Source organism: Vidua macroura, chromosome 2 (assembly GCF_024509145.1).
Source record: "Vidua macroura isolate BioBank_ID:100142 chromosome 2, ASM2450914v1, whole genome shotgun sequence".
In the NCBI taxonomy this organism is placed as follows: Eukaryota; Metazoa; Chordata; class Aves; order Passeriformes; family Viduidae; genus Vidua; species Vidua macroura.
The window spans coordinates 107,716,605-107,737,241 of NC_071572.1; the positions used below are offsets into that span (position 1 = coordinate 107,716,605).

Genomic DNA, 20,637 nt, shown 5'->3' on the forward strand with positions numbered 1-20,637 from the left:
TTCTCTTAACAGAAGATGCTCTCTCACATTATATATATATAATTGTGCTATACATACATCAGGAGAAACAAGAGTTAGGACATGTAGATGTTTGTTCATAAATTGGAATTTTGTGTGAAGTTTCCCATTATTAGTGGTGAGAATTCCGTATACAAAAAGAGTCAATAATATGACCTTCAGATACCAGTGTGGTAACCATTGAAAAGCTGGTGACATTTTGGTGTTCAAACAAAAAAAAAATGCAGTATTTGCAGTAAAATATTTACTTTTTAAACAGGGGAAAACCAACCAAACAAAAAACCTAAATGCTAAACTTGTAAATATATAAAAAGACAAATGCATGCTGTAAAGCAGCAATATAAAAATTGTGATCTTTTGTACTTGGGATATATGAGGTGTTTATAAACCTGACATATATTGGCACAAATAGCATGTGGCTGAATTTTCTGTAGAAGTTGTTTGTTATCAAGCATTGGGTGGCTAAATGAGTTTTTAAAATGCCAGCTAGCAGAAGGTGAAACGAAGGGGCAATTATAAACATACCCCTAAATCTTGGAGTGCCTGTATTTGTTCACCTGATTCTTTTTTGTTGACATAGGTAGGAGAGATACACCTTGTGAGAAGTTCATGCTAATTCCAAAAGCCTTCCACTTTTGAGCATATTTACTTTTGAGATTATTTACTCAATATGGGGTTAGAAAAAAGTAGGATTAGAATGTTTCTTCTATATGATCTATATTTTCATCCATGGATATCTGGAAAAAGTATTCCAAACTAGCTGAAGCTTCCAAAGAGAGTCTTTGACAAATCATGAAGATGTAATTTGTAGATTTCTAAACCAAGATATTACAATGAGCTTTTGCTATTTGTCATACTATTTTAAATTTTATTGAGAGCTTCACTGCAAAAGTAATACTTGTTGGCTGACAGTTACTTGGAACTTTATGAAAGGTTTCTTTAGGATGTTTGGGTCAAATTTTAAGTCAAGTATTGATATTGTGTACTTATAATTCCCTAGACATTCACAAGTGGTGTGGTTCAGGGAATCTTTGTGACCAGTGTCAGCAGAGAACATAGTGGCTGCAGGATCAAATTCAGAACATCAAAGTTAAAATGCTTGCTGTGCTTATAGTAGAAATCCCTTCTTCCTTCATTTACAAATGTAGGCTGATTTCATAGATTGCAGAAATTTTATTCTAATTTGAGAACTAGTTGACTCATGGTTCTTGATGGGATCTGGACCTGGTTGTCATTTAAAAGCTTTTTTTATAGCTGTTTTAGCTTAACACTGTTAAAATGGATGTGTTTTTCTAATTGCTCCTTTTTAAAGCTTTTTAATGTATCTTTTAATGTTGCCTTGGATGGTCATTATCATCTATCAGTAGAAAGCTTTAGACTTTGGAGAGCCTGTGGTTATCAACTCCTCTATGCAAAAGCGAAGTTTACTTGCTTCTAATAAGCCATTGGTTTCTCCAGTGGTATCAGGGAAGCTGCAAAGCTTCCCTTTGCCTGGCTGATAAGGAGCCATTGCCAGTCCCCAGTGCTATGATAATATGCCCCTTGTATAATAAATTACTGTGCTGTCTGTAAGCAATATCTGCTTTTTACCTTCCATCCTTGACCTGAAAATAGCTGAAAGATGTTTTTAGAGTCGGGCACACACTTGGACTTTGCTTTGTTAAATTCCAGAGTGATCTGGAAAGGCTCCCAAGGGAAGAGCTGTTGTGCTTGAGTTCTTCTGGATAAAAAAAAAAGAGAGTTTTTTTTTTCCTTTGATGCTTTTGTTATATGCTGTGTATATATCATAGAATAATTTGGATTAGAAGGGACTTCTGGAGGTCACCTGGCACTTGAAGGTGTGTGTGTACATTGTGGAAATATAGATGTGGTATGTGTGTACACACAGCATATAAATACAGAGACATATATGCACACATACACATAAACATTGTCCTTTTTGCTTTTCATGGCTGGAAGTGCTCCCCTTCTCTCCCTATCTTCTTTACTTCTTCAAGTCATTTTTATAATCTCATTAGTTGAAGTCCATTTATGAACATTAATGAAATCCACACTCAAATTGGAGCAACTATTCTGATTTCAAAACCTAGAGCTTTTTTGAGAAAGAACCTAAAAGTGAAGCTGGTTTGGGTTTGCTGGGGCTTTTGTGTGGTTTTTTTTTGTGTGTATGTGTGTGGGTGCTGGTGTGTTATTAAGCTTTGGTGTATTATTAAGCAAATAATTGTCTGTTATCTTGATTCAGGGAGCATAGCTCTGGTAGATATTTTATTTCTTGACTTGAACTCTAAACCATACTGCTTTGCAATAAACAAATCAATGTAACTTTCTCATTGAAGCAGTGACTTGTATTTATAACATCACTTTTCACCTGGGGAAAAAAGATTAATCATTCGCCTGTGAATCTATATACCAGTTTTCAGGGCTATTGTGCTCACTCCTGTCTCTTGACTGCATCCCTAACATGCTGTTCCATCCCAGGCAGTGTGCTAGAAATAAATTTTAAGGTATATTATGGCTCTGCAAAAAAAATGAAATGTGACACTCATACAAATACTTGTATGTGATGAGAAACCAATTAAAGAAAAGTGAATGACAGTTAAATTGCATTAAGCCTTTATGTCAGTTTTGGAATGCTTCCCCTGAAATAATTTTATATAAGGAAAAGGATGATCCAGTACTATGGCACTGGATTATTATCCACATTAATAAAAAAAAAAAAAAGAGGAATTTTATTTACAGTGTTTCTTTAATAGTAGAGTTGATTCCACCTTGTTTAGCAAAGTCAGAGTTTCATACAAGAGAAACTTAATGAAATCAACCTTCCAGTAAGATTTGGTCAATGTTTTTAATGACAGTTATTGATCTTTCTTGTCAGCGTTTCCTGCTCTCCCTCTTGGCAGACACAGTCTATAGGAAAGGTGACTTATCTGCAGGCACATGTCCTGGGGAAGTTAGGATATGTTGTTTAATGGATTAATTTTGCTCAAGGAAAAGCTTTCAGAGGACTTTGTCGTAGCTGACACAGCTTTGAACAAAAACCTTACCTTGGAAACAGTTGTATCCCTGGAGTCTTTTCCCATCTGCCAAATCTCAGAAGGGGGGAGAGACTGTAAAATACAAATTTTCAAAATGCCGTCCTTGCCATGTCACTTTGCCTAGAGGAATGCATGTCGAATATTCAGCCTGGTGCCAGTGCATCAGCCTGTATTCCAGTTGAGTTTTCTCATTATCTTGACTTTTTTCCATGTTAGATTTTGTTTGAACTAAGATGTGACTGACTGGAGCTCTTCTTGAGATCTCAGCTTGCCTTCAGTTGATTTTGTGCCTAAAAGGGTGGCAAAAGCAACAGACTTATTCATTACATCAAACAAATGTGTGCAATAAGTGTTTCTGATAAGTACTTCTCTTGTGAAACGAGGCGTGCAAAGAAGTGGGAAAATGAACAGTGACTGTCCTTCAGTAGATCTAACTAAGTAGCTGTGGAATTGTCTTTGTAAAGTCTGCATAAGTCAAAAAAAGAGCTGGAGTCTGGCCATGGAGAACTGGGAGACATCTAATGTAGCCAGAAGAGATTCTGCAGACACTTCTGTAGCTGTCCATCCATTTAAAGCACATGATTTTTTCATTGGGATTTTAATACCTTACTTTCAGTTTCATTTTTTCTTAATTGTTGCAGTGAAAATAAACCAAGATTCTAGCATAAAAGAAGGTTCTTTGGCATTAAATATAACTTTGGAGCTGTCCTGTCTATAAAATCAAATGTACACAGGGCCTTTTCTTCCTGCATCTTTAGCTTTCTGTTGTAGGAGATATATTTTTTCCTATCACAGTTTTGCTGTTTGTCTCCTTGATAAACAGTCCTTTTGCGCTGTCTCAGGGAGAACATGTGTTGTTGGCAGACTCTTGGAGGGAATGCATTCAAAATGCTATCAGAGGCATGAAATAACTAATAACTCATATGAGGAGCAGCTGAGGGAGCTGGAGCTGTTTAGCCTGGAGAAAAGGAGGCTCAGGGTGGCTTTATGAATCTCTACAACTCCCTGAAAGGAGGGTGCAGCCAGGTGGGAGTCAAGTCTCTTCTTCCAGACAACCAGCAGTAGGAGAAGAGGACCCTGTCTTAAGCTGTGCCAGGGGAGGTTCAGGCTGGACAGGAGACATTTCTTTACGGGATGGGTTGTTAAACATTGGAATGGGCTGCCCGGGGGGTGATGAAGTCATCATCCCTAGAGATGTTCAAGAAATGACTGGATGTGGCACCATGATCTAGTTGACAGGGTGGTGGCTGGTAAAAAGTTAGACTTGATTATCCTGGAGGTCTTTTCCAACTGAAAGGATTTTGTGACTCTGTGATATATTGTGAGATTGTCTTTCAAGTTCCATTATTGCAACAACTTCTGTTGCTCTTGTTGGCAACACTTTCTTTCCGAACCTAATATACAATACACCTGTTCAGTGTGACCTGTTAGAACTCCTGAACTGGAAGTATTTCAAATATATGGCACAATGTAAAACATCACATCCCATTTTTAAGCATCCCTTTCAAAGCAGTAGCATGAGAACAGTAGGGTAGATTGGAGTATGTAAATATCCAAGTATATTAAAGCTATGTGTTTGGAATGTTAAAGGAATCAAAATGAGAGCTTTCAGGAAGGATATAAAAGGATTAGTAGCCTTGGAGGTCAGCTGAGGAAGAGCTTTTCTGTATATAGGAAGTGAGGTAGGTAAAAGTTGGAAAATACTTAGAGATGCAAATAATTGTGATGTCAGATGGTGACAGGTGCTGATAAAGTCAGAGGGGGGAAGAGAATTTTGAGGAGGTTCTTGAAGGCATTTCAGAAATCTGTATTATTAAAAACTAGCTCAGAGTGTTAACATGTAAACTAATGCAATATTGTTTTTTCTTTAAAATGGTTCAGTAGTTACAATGTAATTGCTAGCCTGTCTCTTAACCACTGCTGGCCCAATAGCCATGAATGTTTTGTTGATTTGAGAAATGAGTTAAATATCTCTGAATTTAGTCTGTACCGTTGCTCTTCTGGTATGACAGACCATTAGCTTTGTAGCCACTTATTTAGAGAGTAGGCTTAATAGATTAAATCAACATTTGGCCTTTATGTGAAGTCAATTAAAACCTGAAGACTGTGAAGTGCAATAAATGAAAGTCTCTTCTAGAAATTTTGAAAGGTAGTGGACTAGGAGGACTAAAAAGTGAATTGCTGAATGCCTTTTTCTGTGATGATTTGTGTATGTTAGACAGAGAGCACATGACCTAATTGAAGCCTTCCAGGCCTTCCCACCTGAAGGGAGCCTGCAAGAAAGATGGAGAGAGACTTTACAAGAGCATGGAGAGACAGGACAAGGGGGAATGGCTTCAAACTGACAGAGAGTGGGATTGAATTAGATATTAGGAAGACATTCTAACTGTGAGGGTGGTGAGGCACTGGAACAGGTTACCCAGAGAAGTTGTGGATGCCCCATCCCAGAAAGGTTGGACAGAGTTCTGAGCAAGCTGGCCAAGTCATGGCATGGGGGTTGGAATTAGATGATCTTTAGAGACCCAGACTATTCTGTGATTTCCTCTTGGGACAGTGATTGCATAGTGGCTCTGAGGAAATGCAGTAAAAAAGAACAGAGTATTGACTCTTTGCTTTAGTCTCCTTTTCTGCTTGCACCTGTGTGTCTACAGCAAATCTATTTCATTTATTATTAAAAATTCTTGCATCCAATTAATTTTTTAGGATTATTTGACTGTAGGATCAGTGAGGCTAAACTGAAAATATTAGGCCTTCTGCTGATACGCTACCAGTGTAGCTGCAACTGTATTGTACACTGGATCCCTGAGGAGACTTGTGAGGAAGTCTGAGCATATAAAAGCAAATACATGAGGCTCGGTGGTAGTTGTGCAGACAACCTGACTTAGCTGGCACTGTGATGCTGAAGTAGTCAAAATGAATGAGTGATTGTGGTATTTTATGCTTCCCAAAGGAGTAGTCTTGGAGGTGATTCTCAGGGATTGTCTTGCCCAACACATCTGGATTAAGTTAAAGTAGGGTAGTCGAAGAGCAGAGTTGACACCTGGAGTACAATATGCAGGCTACATTTTCTTTTTCCTCCTTTGGTCAATTTTCCTCACTTTTCTTACTTTATTTCCCTACTTTGATTAGGAATATGTAAGTACATAAATTCATAATATAGGAAGGAGAGTGTAAGAAGTGTTGGTGAATATATTTCAGTACATGTGCTGCACAGGGACATACAAACAACTGGAACATTCTTTTGCTTTTTTTGGGACAAAGTGTGTCCCCCAGCAGTTTCCTCTTGCTTGGTTCCAATAAGAGTCTGGGCTTCCCCTGTTCAGTGTCCTGACCTCAAAAGACTTTAGCAGTGACTGCTGCAGAAATTATTCACATAAAGGTAGATATGAATGCAAATGTTCTTTACTTATGAAGTGACAGTTTATGACAAATCTATAATGTCACCAGTTATTATGAGAACTACAGTGTTTCCCATTAGTCAGCATTTATCAGGTCAGCAATTGTCAGTAGTTAGCAGACTCTGGTGTCTGAAAATGAAAGCTGTGTTTGTTAGAGTGACAAAATATTGTATTGCAATATCTTAGGCAATGTAAGTTGATAACTTGATGTTCAATTTAAAGTCAAGATTAATTTAATCACACATAAAAATGCCACAGTACACCATTAAGCTGGACACGAATAGGCCACGAGCACTGGCAGCCTGGAAAGCCAAACGTGTGCTGGGCTCATCCAGAGCCCCGTGGGCAGCAGGGCAGGGAGGGGATTCTGCCCCTCTGCCCCGCTCTGCTGAGACCCCACCTGCAGGGCTGCATCCAGCTCTGGGCTCCCAGCACAGGAAGGACAGGGAGCTGCTGGAGCCAGGCCAGAGGAGGCACCAAGGTGATCAGAGGGGTGGAGCAGCTCTGCTGTGAGTAAAAGCTAAGAGAGTTAGAATTGTTCAGCCTGGGGAAGAGAAGGCTTTGTGGTGATATAGTTGTGGCCTTCCAGTACGTGAAGAGAACCTGAAGGAAAGATAGAGAGAGATGTTTTACAAGAGCCTGAGGTGACAGGACAAGGGGCTATGATTTAAAGTGAGAGTAGGTTTAGATTAGATATTAGGAAGAAGTTCTTGACTATGAGGGTGGTCAGGCACTGGAACCCTCCCGTGGAGTAGCTCCAACGATTCTAATACTGTAGAAATTTTGTTTTTGCTCACCAGCATGTAAAAGCTCATGTGAAGTCATTGCAGTCTATCATAGCAAAGACTTAAGGGCTCCTAAACTCAGGGGTTGCTCATATGCTCTATGCATGCACCAAATGGAAATCCTGGGGGAGGAATAGAAAAGGAAGCTGTATGGGTATATCCCACAGCTGCCTGCTTAAGGTCATGGTTGCATCCTGCTCTGCAGTAAAAGTATCTTCTGCCCAGACAGCTCATGGGGTTATTAGAATGTCTGTTCCTTCTAAATGAGGCTGTACTTGTAAGAGAATTGTGGGGGGGACCATAGTGAAAGAATCAAAACTAGAATCAAACACCACTTGCGTCTGTCTCTTTCTGATATGCAGCCAGTGTCTAGAGACAAGCAGTGGAGCCAAATTTCTGGTTTCTTTTGTTATTTCTAAATCAGCATAACCTTTGGGAATGTGTCTTGGTGCTCAGTTTACTTTGGTAGGAGGGAGTTCAGTGTGCTCTGTAAACGATCTTGTGTGTGTTTTGCTTCCCCCCTCTTCTAACTGCATGATGAGGGGAATTCCTTGTAGCCCTGGATAGCTGTAGGTGTATCCAGCCATCACAGGAATGTGTGGTCTGATGCCCCCTTGAAACACCTCCTGAGCCTTTCTCCTTGCACAATGGTATGATCCTGGCTGCTCACATCTCGACCCTCTCTTGAGCAGAAATTGCTTAATTAGGGTAGAGTGAGTAAGCACCAGTTTTGTGATAAACATCAGTACTGAAGAGGAAGAATCAGCCCTATTGTGACCTCAGGAGGGCTTTTTAATTGGCTTGCATAAGGTTAAGCATTTTATGGGAGGAAGCTTTTTGCACAGCTTTAAACATGGCCTGTAAGTCTGTGTAAGATATACTTCTAGGAGTTCTGAACACTAGCAACAAATCTTTGTGTACAAGAAAACTAATATTTTGGATTTGCATTTTGCATTTCTTGCTACTAATTTTGTTACCCTGTATTAAGCATTTATCAAAATTCACTTGTATCTGTTCTCTCCCTTAAGTCCCTCTCATGTTGCAGAAACTCCTCAGCTTTCCTATTCTTCCCCATACTGTTAATAGAAATTTCTTAATACAACTGGTGGGGTTTTGTCTGCTTTTTGAGAATAAGCAATGAATTAAGTTGGTAGACTTGTGTCTGGAGTATTATAAATATAAATGTTTCTAATCAGAGTATGAGTTTGGCTTTTTAGTCCCATGTGCTGTCATTTATCTTTAATGATGATTTCAGTCTTTTTTGATGTTGTGTATGGGGTCATGGACTAGGGTTATTTTTTAGCTGGAGATTCTCCTGTTAGATTTTTTTGTCAGTAGAAATGAGAATAAAATATGTAATTTTCTTCCAAATGTCCCGTAAATTCATCTGTGCTTAGTTATAGATTATGGGGTTTTTTTCATGTACAGGCATTGCAGATTATGGATTTCTTTGCTGTTTTGGTAATAGAATCTGGAAGCCACTGAAAGAGCCAATTTGTGCAACATCAATGTAGCACTTAACTGCAGTGGCAAGCCTTAGTTTAATGACCTGAGTGTTAGTAAAACAGAAGTCCAAAGGTGGATTCACTCTGTTGAATGGATCCTTATGCCTTTCCTCATAACTTTTGCAGTAAATGAGGCATTGAAAATATTTTAAAGTATGTAGAGCCTAGACTATAATTAAGACATTTGCTTTTCTACCACTCAGCAAAACTGCTGATCAGAAAATTGAGACAAATGTTTCACTAACCTGCAGAGGCTGGTTTACCTTGAATTTAAGAAGTGCAGATCAATTGTAGCACTGTGGCAGCTCCACTCAAAGGATTTTCAGGATCCATGCTAGAAAAGATGATTTTTGAGGCACAAACTGCCGTGACTGTTGCAGAAATATTTTTCCAGGCTCATGTAGTCTAATTAGATATGCAGGACTGGAGAGTGTCTGTACCATTTAATGTGGAAGGAAGTGTTCAAGGTAAGGTTGCATTGGGCTCTAAGCAACCTAGTCTAGTGGAAGGTGTCCCTGCTCATGGTAGGGGTTTGGAACCACATGAGCTTAAAAGTCCCTTCCAACCCAGGCCATTCTATGATTCTCTGCCTATATTGTATTTATGTGTATGTGCATGTATGTATACATGCAATCCTGAAACTGAAAATTTCTGAAGTGAGCTGACATTTGAGATTTCCCTTCTGGCTTTCCTTTTTCTCATTCTCTTTCTATACCGGGACTGTTTTGTGGAAAAGGGACACAAAGCGTACATGTCAAACTGCAAAGAACTGTTAAGTAATGGGGTGGCAAGATACCGTGGTTTTGGATGTTCTCCTGTTGAATCTGGCAGATGAAAGGATGAGAAAGCAGTAGCTATGAGGGGAATCTGGAAGCACACAGTGATCAGGAAGTAAATGTAAATAGGAAGATTATCAGAAAAAAAAAAAAAAAGATTGTCATACAACTATGTGTAAGGGATCCTCCTCTAAGCACAGTCTGCATCTGGTATGGGTTTGATAACACTATAGAGGGTTATCTCTGTTAGTCTATCTCTGGTTTTTAGATAGGAGAGTGTCTGATACAGCCCCTGATATCAGACAAAGCAATCTCAGATGTTGTATAGGTTTTCTTTTTCTATTTTTTTGAGTTTTTGTAACATTAAAGGAGTAACTTGCGAGAGCTTTTCGTGATGCCTAAAGCACAAATAAATTGTTCTCTCTTCCCTTTGTTCTTTTCCTTAGGATCCCGACTCCGCCAAGAGGACTTTCCACCACGGATTGTTGAGCATCCTTCAGATGTGATAGTGTCTAAAGGAGAGCCAACTACTCTGAACTGCAAAGCAGAGGGAAGGCCGACCCCCACCATCGAGTGGTACAAGGATGGCGAGCGGGTGGAAACGGACAAGGACGACCCGCGCTCCCACCGGATGCTGCTGCCCAGCGGATCTTTATTTTTCTTACGCATTGTGCACGGGCGCAGGAGTAAACCCGACGAGGGAAGCTACGTTTGCGTAGCAAGGAACTACCTTGGAGAAGCTGTGAGTCGCAATGCATCTCTGGAAGTGGCATGTGAGTAGTTTTATTTGTTTAATATTCTGTAAAACTTTTGTTTTACCTGTTTAGCATTCTGTAAAATGGTGGCTTTTATGCTGTCACCCAGCCCCTGCACACAGCCAGCATCCTGGGAGATAACAAATGGGGATAAGTACAGCATTTTGTCATTAGCTGTTGCTCTTAGTCAAGGCATTTTCACATGTGTTGGTTCATAGCAGTGACCGTACAAAGTGATTTATACTGAAATGAGGTTCTAGCCAGAGTATAATCGTGATTGGCACAAACATGGACAAAGGATAATCTTCCTCTGACGAATAATCTAATTTTTAAATGATGTCTAGAGTTGGTTATACTGGAACTAATGTGGAAAAATACCTATCATTTAATCTAAGGTGCACTGTCTGTTTCTCTTTATCTCATAATCTGTTAACTCAACAGAAGCAGACAGCATCTTGGTGACTCATGTTCTGTGCTGCTGGAAACCTCAATATACACTCCTCAATCATAAATTTGACCCAGGCCTCATTCATTATGTGAGTGGCAAGTGAAATTGTTGGCCATTTCTCATATCATCCAGACCAGTCTTGGTCTTTATCGATTCTCTTTGTCTTAACAGAGAAGTCAACAGGGCTCTTTCAGAGCCGACCTGGTATGAGTAGTCTGCTTCTAGTAGAGTTAGCAGATACATGCATTATATTCACAGCAAACAATCTCATCAGACATAAAATATGCACATGGATTGTGCATCCATATGCAAGTTGCACATGGATTTTTTTTTTTCTTGCTGCTTAGTTATATGGGTTGAATCAACAGTGATCTTTTTATTCAGAATGTGCATCATTGTCAATAATTGTATTTTAATAGATTTATGAGTGCTCTCTTCTTGCTGGGCTTGAGTTTTTCACCTGCAGCTCTTCATCTGAAAGTGGTTTCCCTAAAGTGTGTTTGAAGTAGGGCTTTAGAACAAATTTGTATTGCTTAGTTGATAAAGAATGGATTAAAGTTCACAGTAGATGGTATGTTTAAAGGGAGGAAGCACAGAATAGAAATCTTTGTTCCTAATGCAGTCTTCAGACTTTCATAGCTAATATGGTTGATATTAAGGCTTCTGTTTTCTCAGAAATAGCAGAAAATTGCATTTTTGAAATATTTAAATGGCAGAATAAAGCCAAGTAGAAACAGACATTTTCACTATATTTCACCTGTTGTAACCTAGATTCAAAACTGTGTCAAACAAAAAATGAAAACAGTTTTGGCACACTATCAAAGCAGAAATAAATGTGCCAGTAAATGCGTCACAGAATTTTTTCCAGTTTTGGTTGGTATTTGGGAGTTGAGGAGAAACCAGTTTAAGGAAGGCTGAAATCAGGGTGAGTATTACTAGATAAATTTACTGGATTATTTGCATCTTTATACATGTGTTTTAACTGTTGAGAAATCCAAAGAGAGCGACCTAAACACTTGAGATCGTTATTGTAATCCTGTTGAGATTCAGGATCTCCTGTTGAAGTTCAAAAAATTGTGCCAGTTGTTGTACCTTGAGTCATAAAATTGAAGATTATTTTGAAATTTAAATGTGCTCTATATCTTGTCAGTTTTCACTGATCCTTACTTCATTGACTACTGTGACACTCTTTTTACACCATCTCCAGTCTTTGGAGTTTGTTTAACTGCCGTAGCTGGTGGCAGGTCAGGCATTAATCAGATGGGAGATAGTAGAAAACCTTAAAAATAATAAAGCTATTCTCCTTTGTCAGGTATTTTACAGCAGCAGCATTGTGAATGTGAAACACATCTGAAACCATGGCCGAAGTTTTTGTAATAACATTGTGCTTTTACCGTTTCCATAGCTTTGAAATTTAACTTCCTGAACCCCCCAATTAAAGGTTTAGTTGTCTAAAGCAGGCTCTTCTATTTCATTTCAACAGTGCTTTATCATTCCTTGAGCACTACCGTGGCTGTGATTACAGAAAGGTCTTCATCAAAGAAGAAAAATGTAAATAATATATACATGGCTTGTTTTCATAATTTTAGAGATTCTATTGTGATTTTTAAAAGCACATGGCAGTGCTTGGTGTTTATCAAAAGCATCCTTTGGAAGATGATAGCAAAACTACAGTTTTTGCTTGGGTTTGAGATAATTTTTGGTCGTAAGTCAGATTTTCAAATGACTTTCAGGGAGAAGTTGAAGTCTCTTGTTTGTTTGGTGTCAGCGTTTCTGAGCTGAAGAAGCCGGGCAGGTCTGTGGCAGCCTGTTTGCATGCTCAGGAAATGAGTTCCTGGTGACAGGCTGTTGTCAGCAGTGAGTCCCCATTCACCTGTCCTCAACTCCTGCTGGAAAGCTGCTGAGTTGCCTGGATGCTGCAGCCCTATCCATGGGGCCGCACGTGATCTGGTCTGACTCGTGCTCTCTGTCATGGTGTTGAAAACTCTTCTTTCCACACCAAGCCAAGCTGTTTTCATCACCAGAAACAGGACTCTTGTCCTTTGCTGTCAACAGGGTTCTGGATTATCTGACTGTCGGTGTCCTCAGATAGTGCCATGAGGGGCAAACTGCTGGTTTTCACAGGTTTAAAATGCTTGAATGTGCTGTTTTAGAGTAAGAGACTGTAATTGTTTTACTTTGCTTATGGAACTGGCAGTGGCTAATAATTGGTCTTGAAACTTTTGAATGGTTTATGAAGAAATATCTCCTGGGTTTGTATATATGTTGGCTGTGTTTGTGCTTATGCATTAATATGATAAACAGTGTTAATTATGATTAATTTTCTTTTATTTCCTTTTTTTTACCCCCTCCATGCCACAAAAGTAATGGGATTGAAAATCTGATGTATCCATATCTATGCATAAAGATAGTAGTTAAATTCAGCTGGGACACAGAATGGTTCAAACCATCTTGAACACAGCCCTTTGGGGTTTTTTTTGGAGTGAGTTTCTTCAAGTTGCTGAAATTCCTAAGTTCTTTTTGGTTGAGTAATCAAGTTGTTTGCACCTTTTCCAAACATGAATTTAGTTACCAGCCCCTATAAAGGGGTATACCTTATATATACGTAAGATATTCTAAATTCATGCCTCTGCAGAGAACATGCATCCAGTCCAGGGCAGGTATTTTTGTACTGATGTATAGCCTCAGGAAAAATTGTCCATGTCAGTAAAACTGTGAAGAACTGTGATTTGGAAAGTTACTTTAAAAAAAAAAAAAAAAAAATCATTAATACACTGAAGATGCTTTTAGAATACTTCTGCCTTTAATTTAGAATATCTTCATTCCTGAAGACATTTAAGAAGAAATAGTTGGTATTTAGAAGAAAGAGTTATTATTTGAAGGCACAGTTTAGGATTGAAATGACTTATTCTATTTATTGTTTTAATGCATTAATTCATGGTGTGCTTCATGCAGATTCTTCTGTAGGAGCTTCCTCAGAAAGAAAATATAATCCTCATGCTACCAGTCAAACAAGTCTTCCAAATTGTACGTGGCAAAATTCTCATGTAGTGTTTTTGTTTTATGATTAAATCATTAAAAACAGATGTTCTAGCCTAAAACCTTTATGAAGAGTTGTATTCAAAAGAGTAAAACAGCTTTCTTTTGATTTTGTCCATTAGAATTTTTTAATTGAAACTGAACAATTATTAGACTTACGTTGATGTTCAGATTTTCTTGGGAGAATTTAGAAGGGGAAGTAGGCTTGAAATAGTTTTATCTTTCACCAAACTGCTTTCATATTCTAACGCCAGAAGTCTTAAAATAAAAGCACGTTTTTTTTAACAATGCACCAGTTGAGGCGATCGAAGCTGCGTGGTGGAGTTTTCCAGCGGGAATATCAGGAAACACATTTGCAGCAGTGAGTGTAGCTAGGATTTCAGCTGGGAGCACTGGGGCGCCACACGTGAGCAGGGAAGGAGCGCCTGGGTCCCCGCGCTGGCCGGGGCTGCCTCTGATCCAGCCAGAGTCAGCGGCAGCCCCCAGGGAGAGCAGCTGTAGCTCCAGGTGTTAAATATGTGACAGCAGCTTGATCTATCGACCACTGTTACAGGGGGCTTTGGCCTAAATGAAAATTCATGAAAAATTGATGAAGTCCCCAGATTATTTTTTTCCCTTTTCCTTTTGCAGTGCTGTGCCAATGCAGCGAGGAGAGATTAAATGAGGTGTTGAACGCTTTAGTGGCGAGGAGGTTGTGGTTCAGAGGTCAGGGGGGAGGGGAAATCAGACCCTTTTTCCACCTTACTTTCCTTTAAAAGCAAACATGAAGCTTTTCAGATTAGTTGGGATTTGCTGCCATTTTAATGTAATAATAATAAAGCTCAGGGATATTCACAAATAGGATTCTTTTCTGCATGGGTTAGGAGCATGTGGGTTGGTGCAGAAAATAGTGGAAGCCTCCGAGTCATAATTCAATTGGAGAACCAGAAATAGATTGAATTTTGTAATGGCAGTATAAATTTGGGCTTCCATCTTTCTGAGTCTCTGCTTGAACTGAAGTCATTTGGAGAAAGACGAGGTCTTGCATTATTTATATGCCATAGATTGCTTGGATAGCAGGCTTTGGAACACTCTCTAAACATAATGATCCTGTTTGTGTTAGAGTCAACACTGAATTATGTTTTTATCTGTAACAAGAGAGGTTATAGAAATACACTGAGTTTAGTGTGAAGTCATAGGTGTTCTGCAAAGCAAGCCACATCTTAAACATGGGAGACAGTAATTTTACAAATAAACCAGATATATTGAAATGTTCAGTGAATAAAGGCTGAGAGATATAAAATATATGCTATGCAATCACCTTTGCATCATAATGTTAATGGCTATTTGCTGGAACATGTGCAAAAGGCTGCAATATGTTCATAATAATGGAGTTAATAATTTCCTATGAGATATTCAGAGTGAAAGAAGAGCACAGTGTATGTGACTGTAAAATGGGTGGATGGTTTTTCCCATCTAGTTTCTGTTCTATGTATGATAGTAACATGTTATTCATTTTGTTACTGGTAATTTTAAAGTCTGATCTGCTCTGAGGTTGCTTTCATATTTGGAGAGCATGTCCTGTTACTTACCTCTCTCACCCTCATCCTTTTAAACCGAGTATGAAAGTCCGAGTTGGCACTCTTCTGCTCTCATCACGACAGAATAATTACTGTAAGAATTGGAATGCTGGAGACTGTGGTCTGGTCTATGAGCAATATCAGGACACTGAAAAGCATTGTGCTTTTTCTCTTAAGAAATTTAACAAATCATGGCTACTGTCACAACATGCTTAAGAAAAATTAAATTCCCTTTGTAGAAGAGAACAAATAAAATTGTATCTGATTACATAATATGGGAATAAGAAGTTTTCATAAGATGGTGTGAATACCTTAAACTTTCTCTGTACTTTTGAAGCTTGCAATAAGAAATTTCTGTGGACTTTTCCATGGATTAGGATGAAGCCAGTGGGAACACCATTATTTGAAAACATTACATAAAATTATTTTCTGTATAGGGCAGTAATTCTCAGTCACTTGTAGAAATTAAAGAGGTTACTAAATATAAATGAGTGAAGACACATCAGATAAACCAAAACCTTACTTGATATCTTATTGCAAAGATTTGTTTGAGCCGAAAAAAAAATAGTTCTGCTTATTTACTTTATTAATCTAGGTTTTAGCTGAGTGTTCTTATTTCTTCTGAATTCACCTGAGACAAGAAAGCTACATATTTGAGAGGGTGTGATTTTTGTTCCAATAGCCAGAATGAACTAGAATTTTTATGAGAGAGGTGCTCTTCATCTGGATAACCTAGATTCTGTTGCTCACACATTTCTCACAAGCTGTTTAACTTTGTGCTACAGCATTGATACCTTCCATGTGGGCAGAAGTAGCATTTCCCACCATCATCCATTAGGATTTAGACAAGTCATCACATTGTTACATCTTCATTTCTTACCCTTTGAACTCCACCTATATTTAAAGGCTAAATGAGCTAAGGACTCCTTACATTTTAAGTAAATCCAGAGGTTCTTAAAATTCTATCACTCATAATATCAAGCTGTACAATGCCTGAAGGTTTCTCCAGGCCTTGTTTTTGTTCTTTTTCTAATTTTTTTTCATACTGTGGTCTTATAGTAATTTTTTTTTTTTTTTTTGGTACACATTCACAGCACAGTGAACCCTAAAGAAAGATAGATACATTTTTGCTCATACAAAACAAGCAGGCTCAGGTGCCAGAAGAGTTTTTGTTGTGAGCACTTAAACTCAGTTGGTTATGTGTGCCTAGTGAAAAATTTCCTTACCAGCTGGAAGGTGTTTACACTGTGTGAATTAATACTTGAGAACAGGTTAATAAGTTTCTGCAATGTGCTCTCATGCACTGTGTGTTCACACAGTCCAGTATGATCCCCAGCATCCCTGCAGTAGAAATAGCTCTAGAAATTATTAGAGATGCTTTTTGTAGAATATCTTATTTATCTCTTGAATTCTTCTGCCCAGGACCTACCCTTTTTCCCCATATAAAAGAGAACTTTGTGTTATATTTTTAGGAGGTATTTGCAGTTGATCTGATTCTCCTTCTAATAATTTCTTGCCCATTCCTCACTTGCTTTTTATTGGCTTCTTTCTTCCCCTTAACTTTTATTTGATTTTTTTTAAATCAAATGTGCTGTTTACATCACTCTGAATGATCTACCTGAGAAAATGTTGACAGCTAAGGAGCAACTGAAGACTTCACAGAAACCTTGAAAGAAATCAGCTCCTGATTGATCTGTTAGTGGGTACATCATCATGTGCTGTGGTGGTGTTTTTGTTTGGTTTTTTTTTTTTTTTTTTTTTTTTTTTGGGTTTTTTTTTTTTGTTTTGTTTTTGTTTTTGTTTTTTTTTTTGACATTTCTCTGTTTTTTAGCTCATATGGGAAATGAAGGAGAACAAGATAACATTGAATTCTTACAACTATGTTCTCTTTGCTCAGGAGCCAATAAGCGCTATTTGACTGTTCATTGAAATATTAGCTATTGGCATATGCTTCATTCATGATATTTTATTCTGTAGTGTGAAGCTTAATATGCATTTGCAAATTTTTCATGATCTTAATTTTAACAAGATTCAGTACTGTGGTAATTAACAGTAATCATCAGGATGAGTTGGTGGATGTTTTATGTATGCATATCTTTGTCTCTCTCTTTGTATATATATTGATATAGATTTTTATTTTGATAATCACCCTATTTTTTGAAGAAATGCTTAACCTCCTTTTTTTTTTTTCCCTTTGTCTTTGTTCAGACATGAGCTTCCCTTGCTCTTACTCTTAGACAAGTAAAATTTAATTGTGGCTTTGGTGCTACATCGTAAGTTTCCACAGATTTTATACTTCATATAAGTTTCTAATAAGTCGAATTTATGTGGGAAATGGAGTGGTGGTTTTGTTCCACTCTTCTTGCTTGAATTTTTCAAGTGGCAGTGATGTGAATGTGTACTGATAGTTGGGAAATGGCTTCATTGTGATAGAGAAGGGAGGCGTACACTGTCACTTTCTGCTGTCTCATAGATCTATTTGCCACTGTACAAAGGGATGTAGAGTTGTAAAGAACTGGGAGTCCTGGATCGCTGAGTTCCTATATTCTGCACAGCTGTACTTGGTAATTCCATTTGGAAACATTTCAAGCTGCAGTCTGAAAAGCAGTTTGATTGCCTTCTCCTTCATCCTCAAGCTCACTCCTTTCCGTTTCTGTTGAAAGTCTGTCTTGGAACTTATGTATTCTAATGGTGAGAAAAATAATTTTCATGTTTCCAGTGTAAACATAAACATGCTTGATTTATGCTAGTTCTTGTGATTTTGGAGCACCTTTCCTATGAGGAAAGGCTGAGAAAATTAGGATCGTTCAGCCTGGGAAAGAGAAGGCTCTGGGGAGATCTTAAAGGAGCATTTCAATGCTTAAACAGAACTTATAAGCAAGATGGGGAAAGACTTTTTAGCAGTGCCTGCTGCATTAGGACAAGGGGTAATGGTGTTAAATGACAAGAGGGTAGATCAAGAGTAGATATAAGGAAGAAGTTTTTTGCTGTGGAGGTGGCAAAACCCTGAAACAGGTTAGGTTCAGATTCAAGGTCAGATTGGATGGAGCTCTGAGCAATCTGATCGAGTTGAAGATGTCCCTGCTCATTGCAGGGGGGTTGGACTAGATGACATTTAAAAGGTTCATTTCTTCTCAAATTCTATGATTTTTTTCTACATTTCTTCTATGATTCTATGGTCTGATTTTTCAGTAGTTGTTTTCTCTCCTTTGTATTTACAGGCCACCGTGGTGTCTCTCTCATCTCCACTATTGCCAAGTTAAACAAGAAAAGCTCATGAGTTTACTTGGAAAATATTTGCTTGATCCTAGTAGTCATTCATCACCTGTTCTAGTCTGCATATGTTTTCTGAGACATGAGTGGGTAGATTGCATGTAATACTTCAAGACTTGCATGCTGTGCATGATGGACTAATGTTGATAACAATCTTCAGTGTTCCCTGATTTATCAGTCCTGTGATCATGTTTAACATTTTATAAGCCTTTGGTAACTCATAGTGATTCTATACTAATCAGACACAGCTCTTTCTCTTCTGCTGTAATTTGTAACAGATGAGCTCTACTGTGCCACAAACCTCCCTGTGATGGGTTTGATAGAATATGGCCTTGCACTTGCTGTTATTCCACTTCAATTAGTGTCTCCTATACTAATTTTCAGTGTCATCCCATTCTTCCCATCTAATGATCCTCCTGTTGGGTCCTGCTGGGTTCAGTGACTCATCTTGTATGCCAAAATAGATGTTGGCCTTGGTGTTCAAAATTGGCAATTCCTTAAACCACCTGCACCTTGCTGGAGGACTTTTCTTCTACTAATTGGACTCAAACCTGCCTGTTGCTCACTTCATATGCAAAATAATTTGATGAAATAAATGAGAAGGAAACAAGTTTTTGTCAGCCTATGAAGAGATGACCAACCCAGCAAGGTTAAGAACATATAAACATTGCTTGTGGGAAGGAAGTAGTTTCTTTTGTAATCTCAAATCAAAGCATACATGAGAAAATATCCCCAGTTTAAAGGGCATAAATTGAGCAACAGTCTTGCAAAAGATACTGTACTGGCTAAGCTTGGAATTATTTTTCAGGTCATAATGTATACAAAAATTCCCCATCTGCTGACTGTTACAATGTCATAAAGCTGACAGATAGTAGGATGGTCATGTTGGATTTTAGCAGTGATGAATGCCAAATGGAACTTTGTGTGTGTTTAGAATGTGAGAAGTCCTGTGTTTTCTCCAGAGCAGCACTGTTAAGATAGTCATATATCATGTCTTTTATTTCACATGGGAAGCAGTGGCATAATGGACCCACTGGGTCCATCTAGTGCAATGGTCCATCTTGGATAGTGAAAAACACTGATTTAGAGAATACATGAGGTGTTTAAGCTTATGTGTTTGAAGTTTAAGCACTTTAAATGGCTCATTCACCTCATGGATTCTGGACAGGTATGGTTATTTTTCTTGGCTGGAATAAAAAAAAAAGCACAGGTAGTGGAAAACCTGGAGTAGTTGATAGCATGTGGGTGGCACACTGTCACCTTATCCACTGAGATGTGTGTTATCTTTACTGTAAGGTTGTCTTTATGAGAAAGATGCTTGCACAGTTATTCTTCCTTTGTTTTTGTGCACCTTGCTGTTCTCTTGAAGTATGGAGTGTTTAGAATGTTTTAAAATTAAGTTGATAACAAAGCCCATAGGAAAGCACAGTCTGGGTGTAAATTTGGGGTTGATGAAGCAAGCTGGAAAGTTAAAATGTTACAATGTTTGTCAGAATGGTTTTTCTTTTTAGCAAAGCATCTTGGTTACTAAAGAGTAAATGGCAAAAAAAAATTAACTTGAATTTGTTTTCAGAAAGTATTTGCTTTTGTGTTCTACTTACATTGTTTCTGTCTTCTCATTTTTATATATTTCTTTTATGTTTCAAACTTAGAATCAGCAACTAGAAGTCACATTTTCCTCAAGTAGTCTGAATCTTGTTGTTCATTCAGATTGTTGGAGGAGAAGTAGCCTGCAGTCTGGAGGCTCAGCTGGGAAAAGTGACTGGAACTACTAAAGATTTGTATCTTAGAGCTCCAGGTCCCTCCCTTAGCATATATACAATTCTTACTGTACTGCAGAAGCAGCTTGATTACCTGCTTCAGACCTGTGAATTCCTCTCCTACAGAGGCCTGTCTGGAAGTCAGTGGTAGCAATATTTTCTTTGAGGCTCAGAGCCATCTGTTTGAAGCCATGTATCATGTTGATTGCCCAACCACAGACAGAAGCCAAATATTTTGATTGGTAGTATGATATCTTAAAAATATGAGGGATATTCTTCATTTTAT

General features: G+C 38.3%; 1 protein-coding gene across 1 annotated transcript in view; it reads left to right on the top strand.

The window, feature by feature from the left end:
- ROBO2 (roundabout guidance receptor 2) overlaps nucleotides 1-20,637 on the top strand; it is a 434,311-nt gene that overhangs the window by 33,997 nt on the left and 379,677 nt on the right. Inside the window, exon 2 of the mRNA XM_053969447.1 lies at nucleotides 9,964-10,290. Coding sequence (XP_053825422.1) covers nucleotides 9,964-10,290 — 327 coding nt within the window. The remainder of the gene's footprint in view (nucleotides 1-9,963; nucleotides 10,291-20,637) is intronic.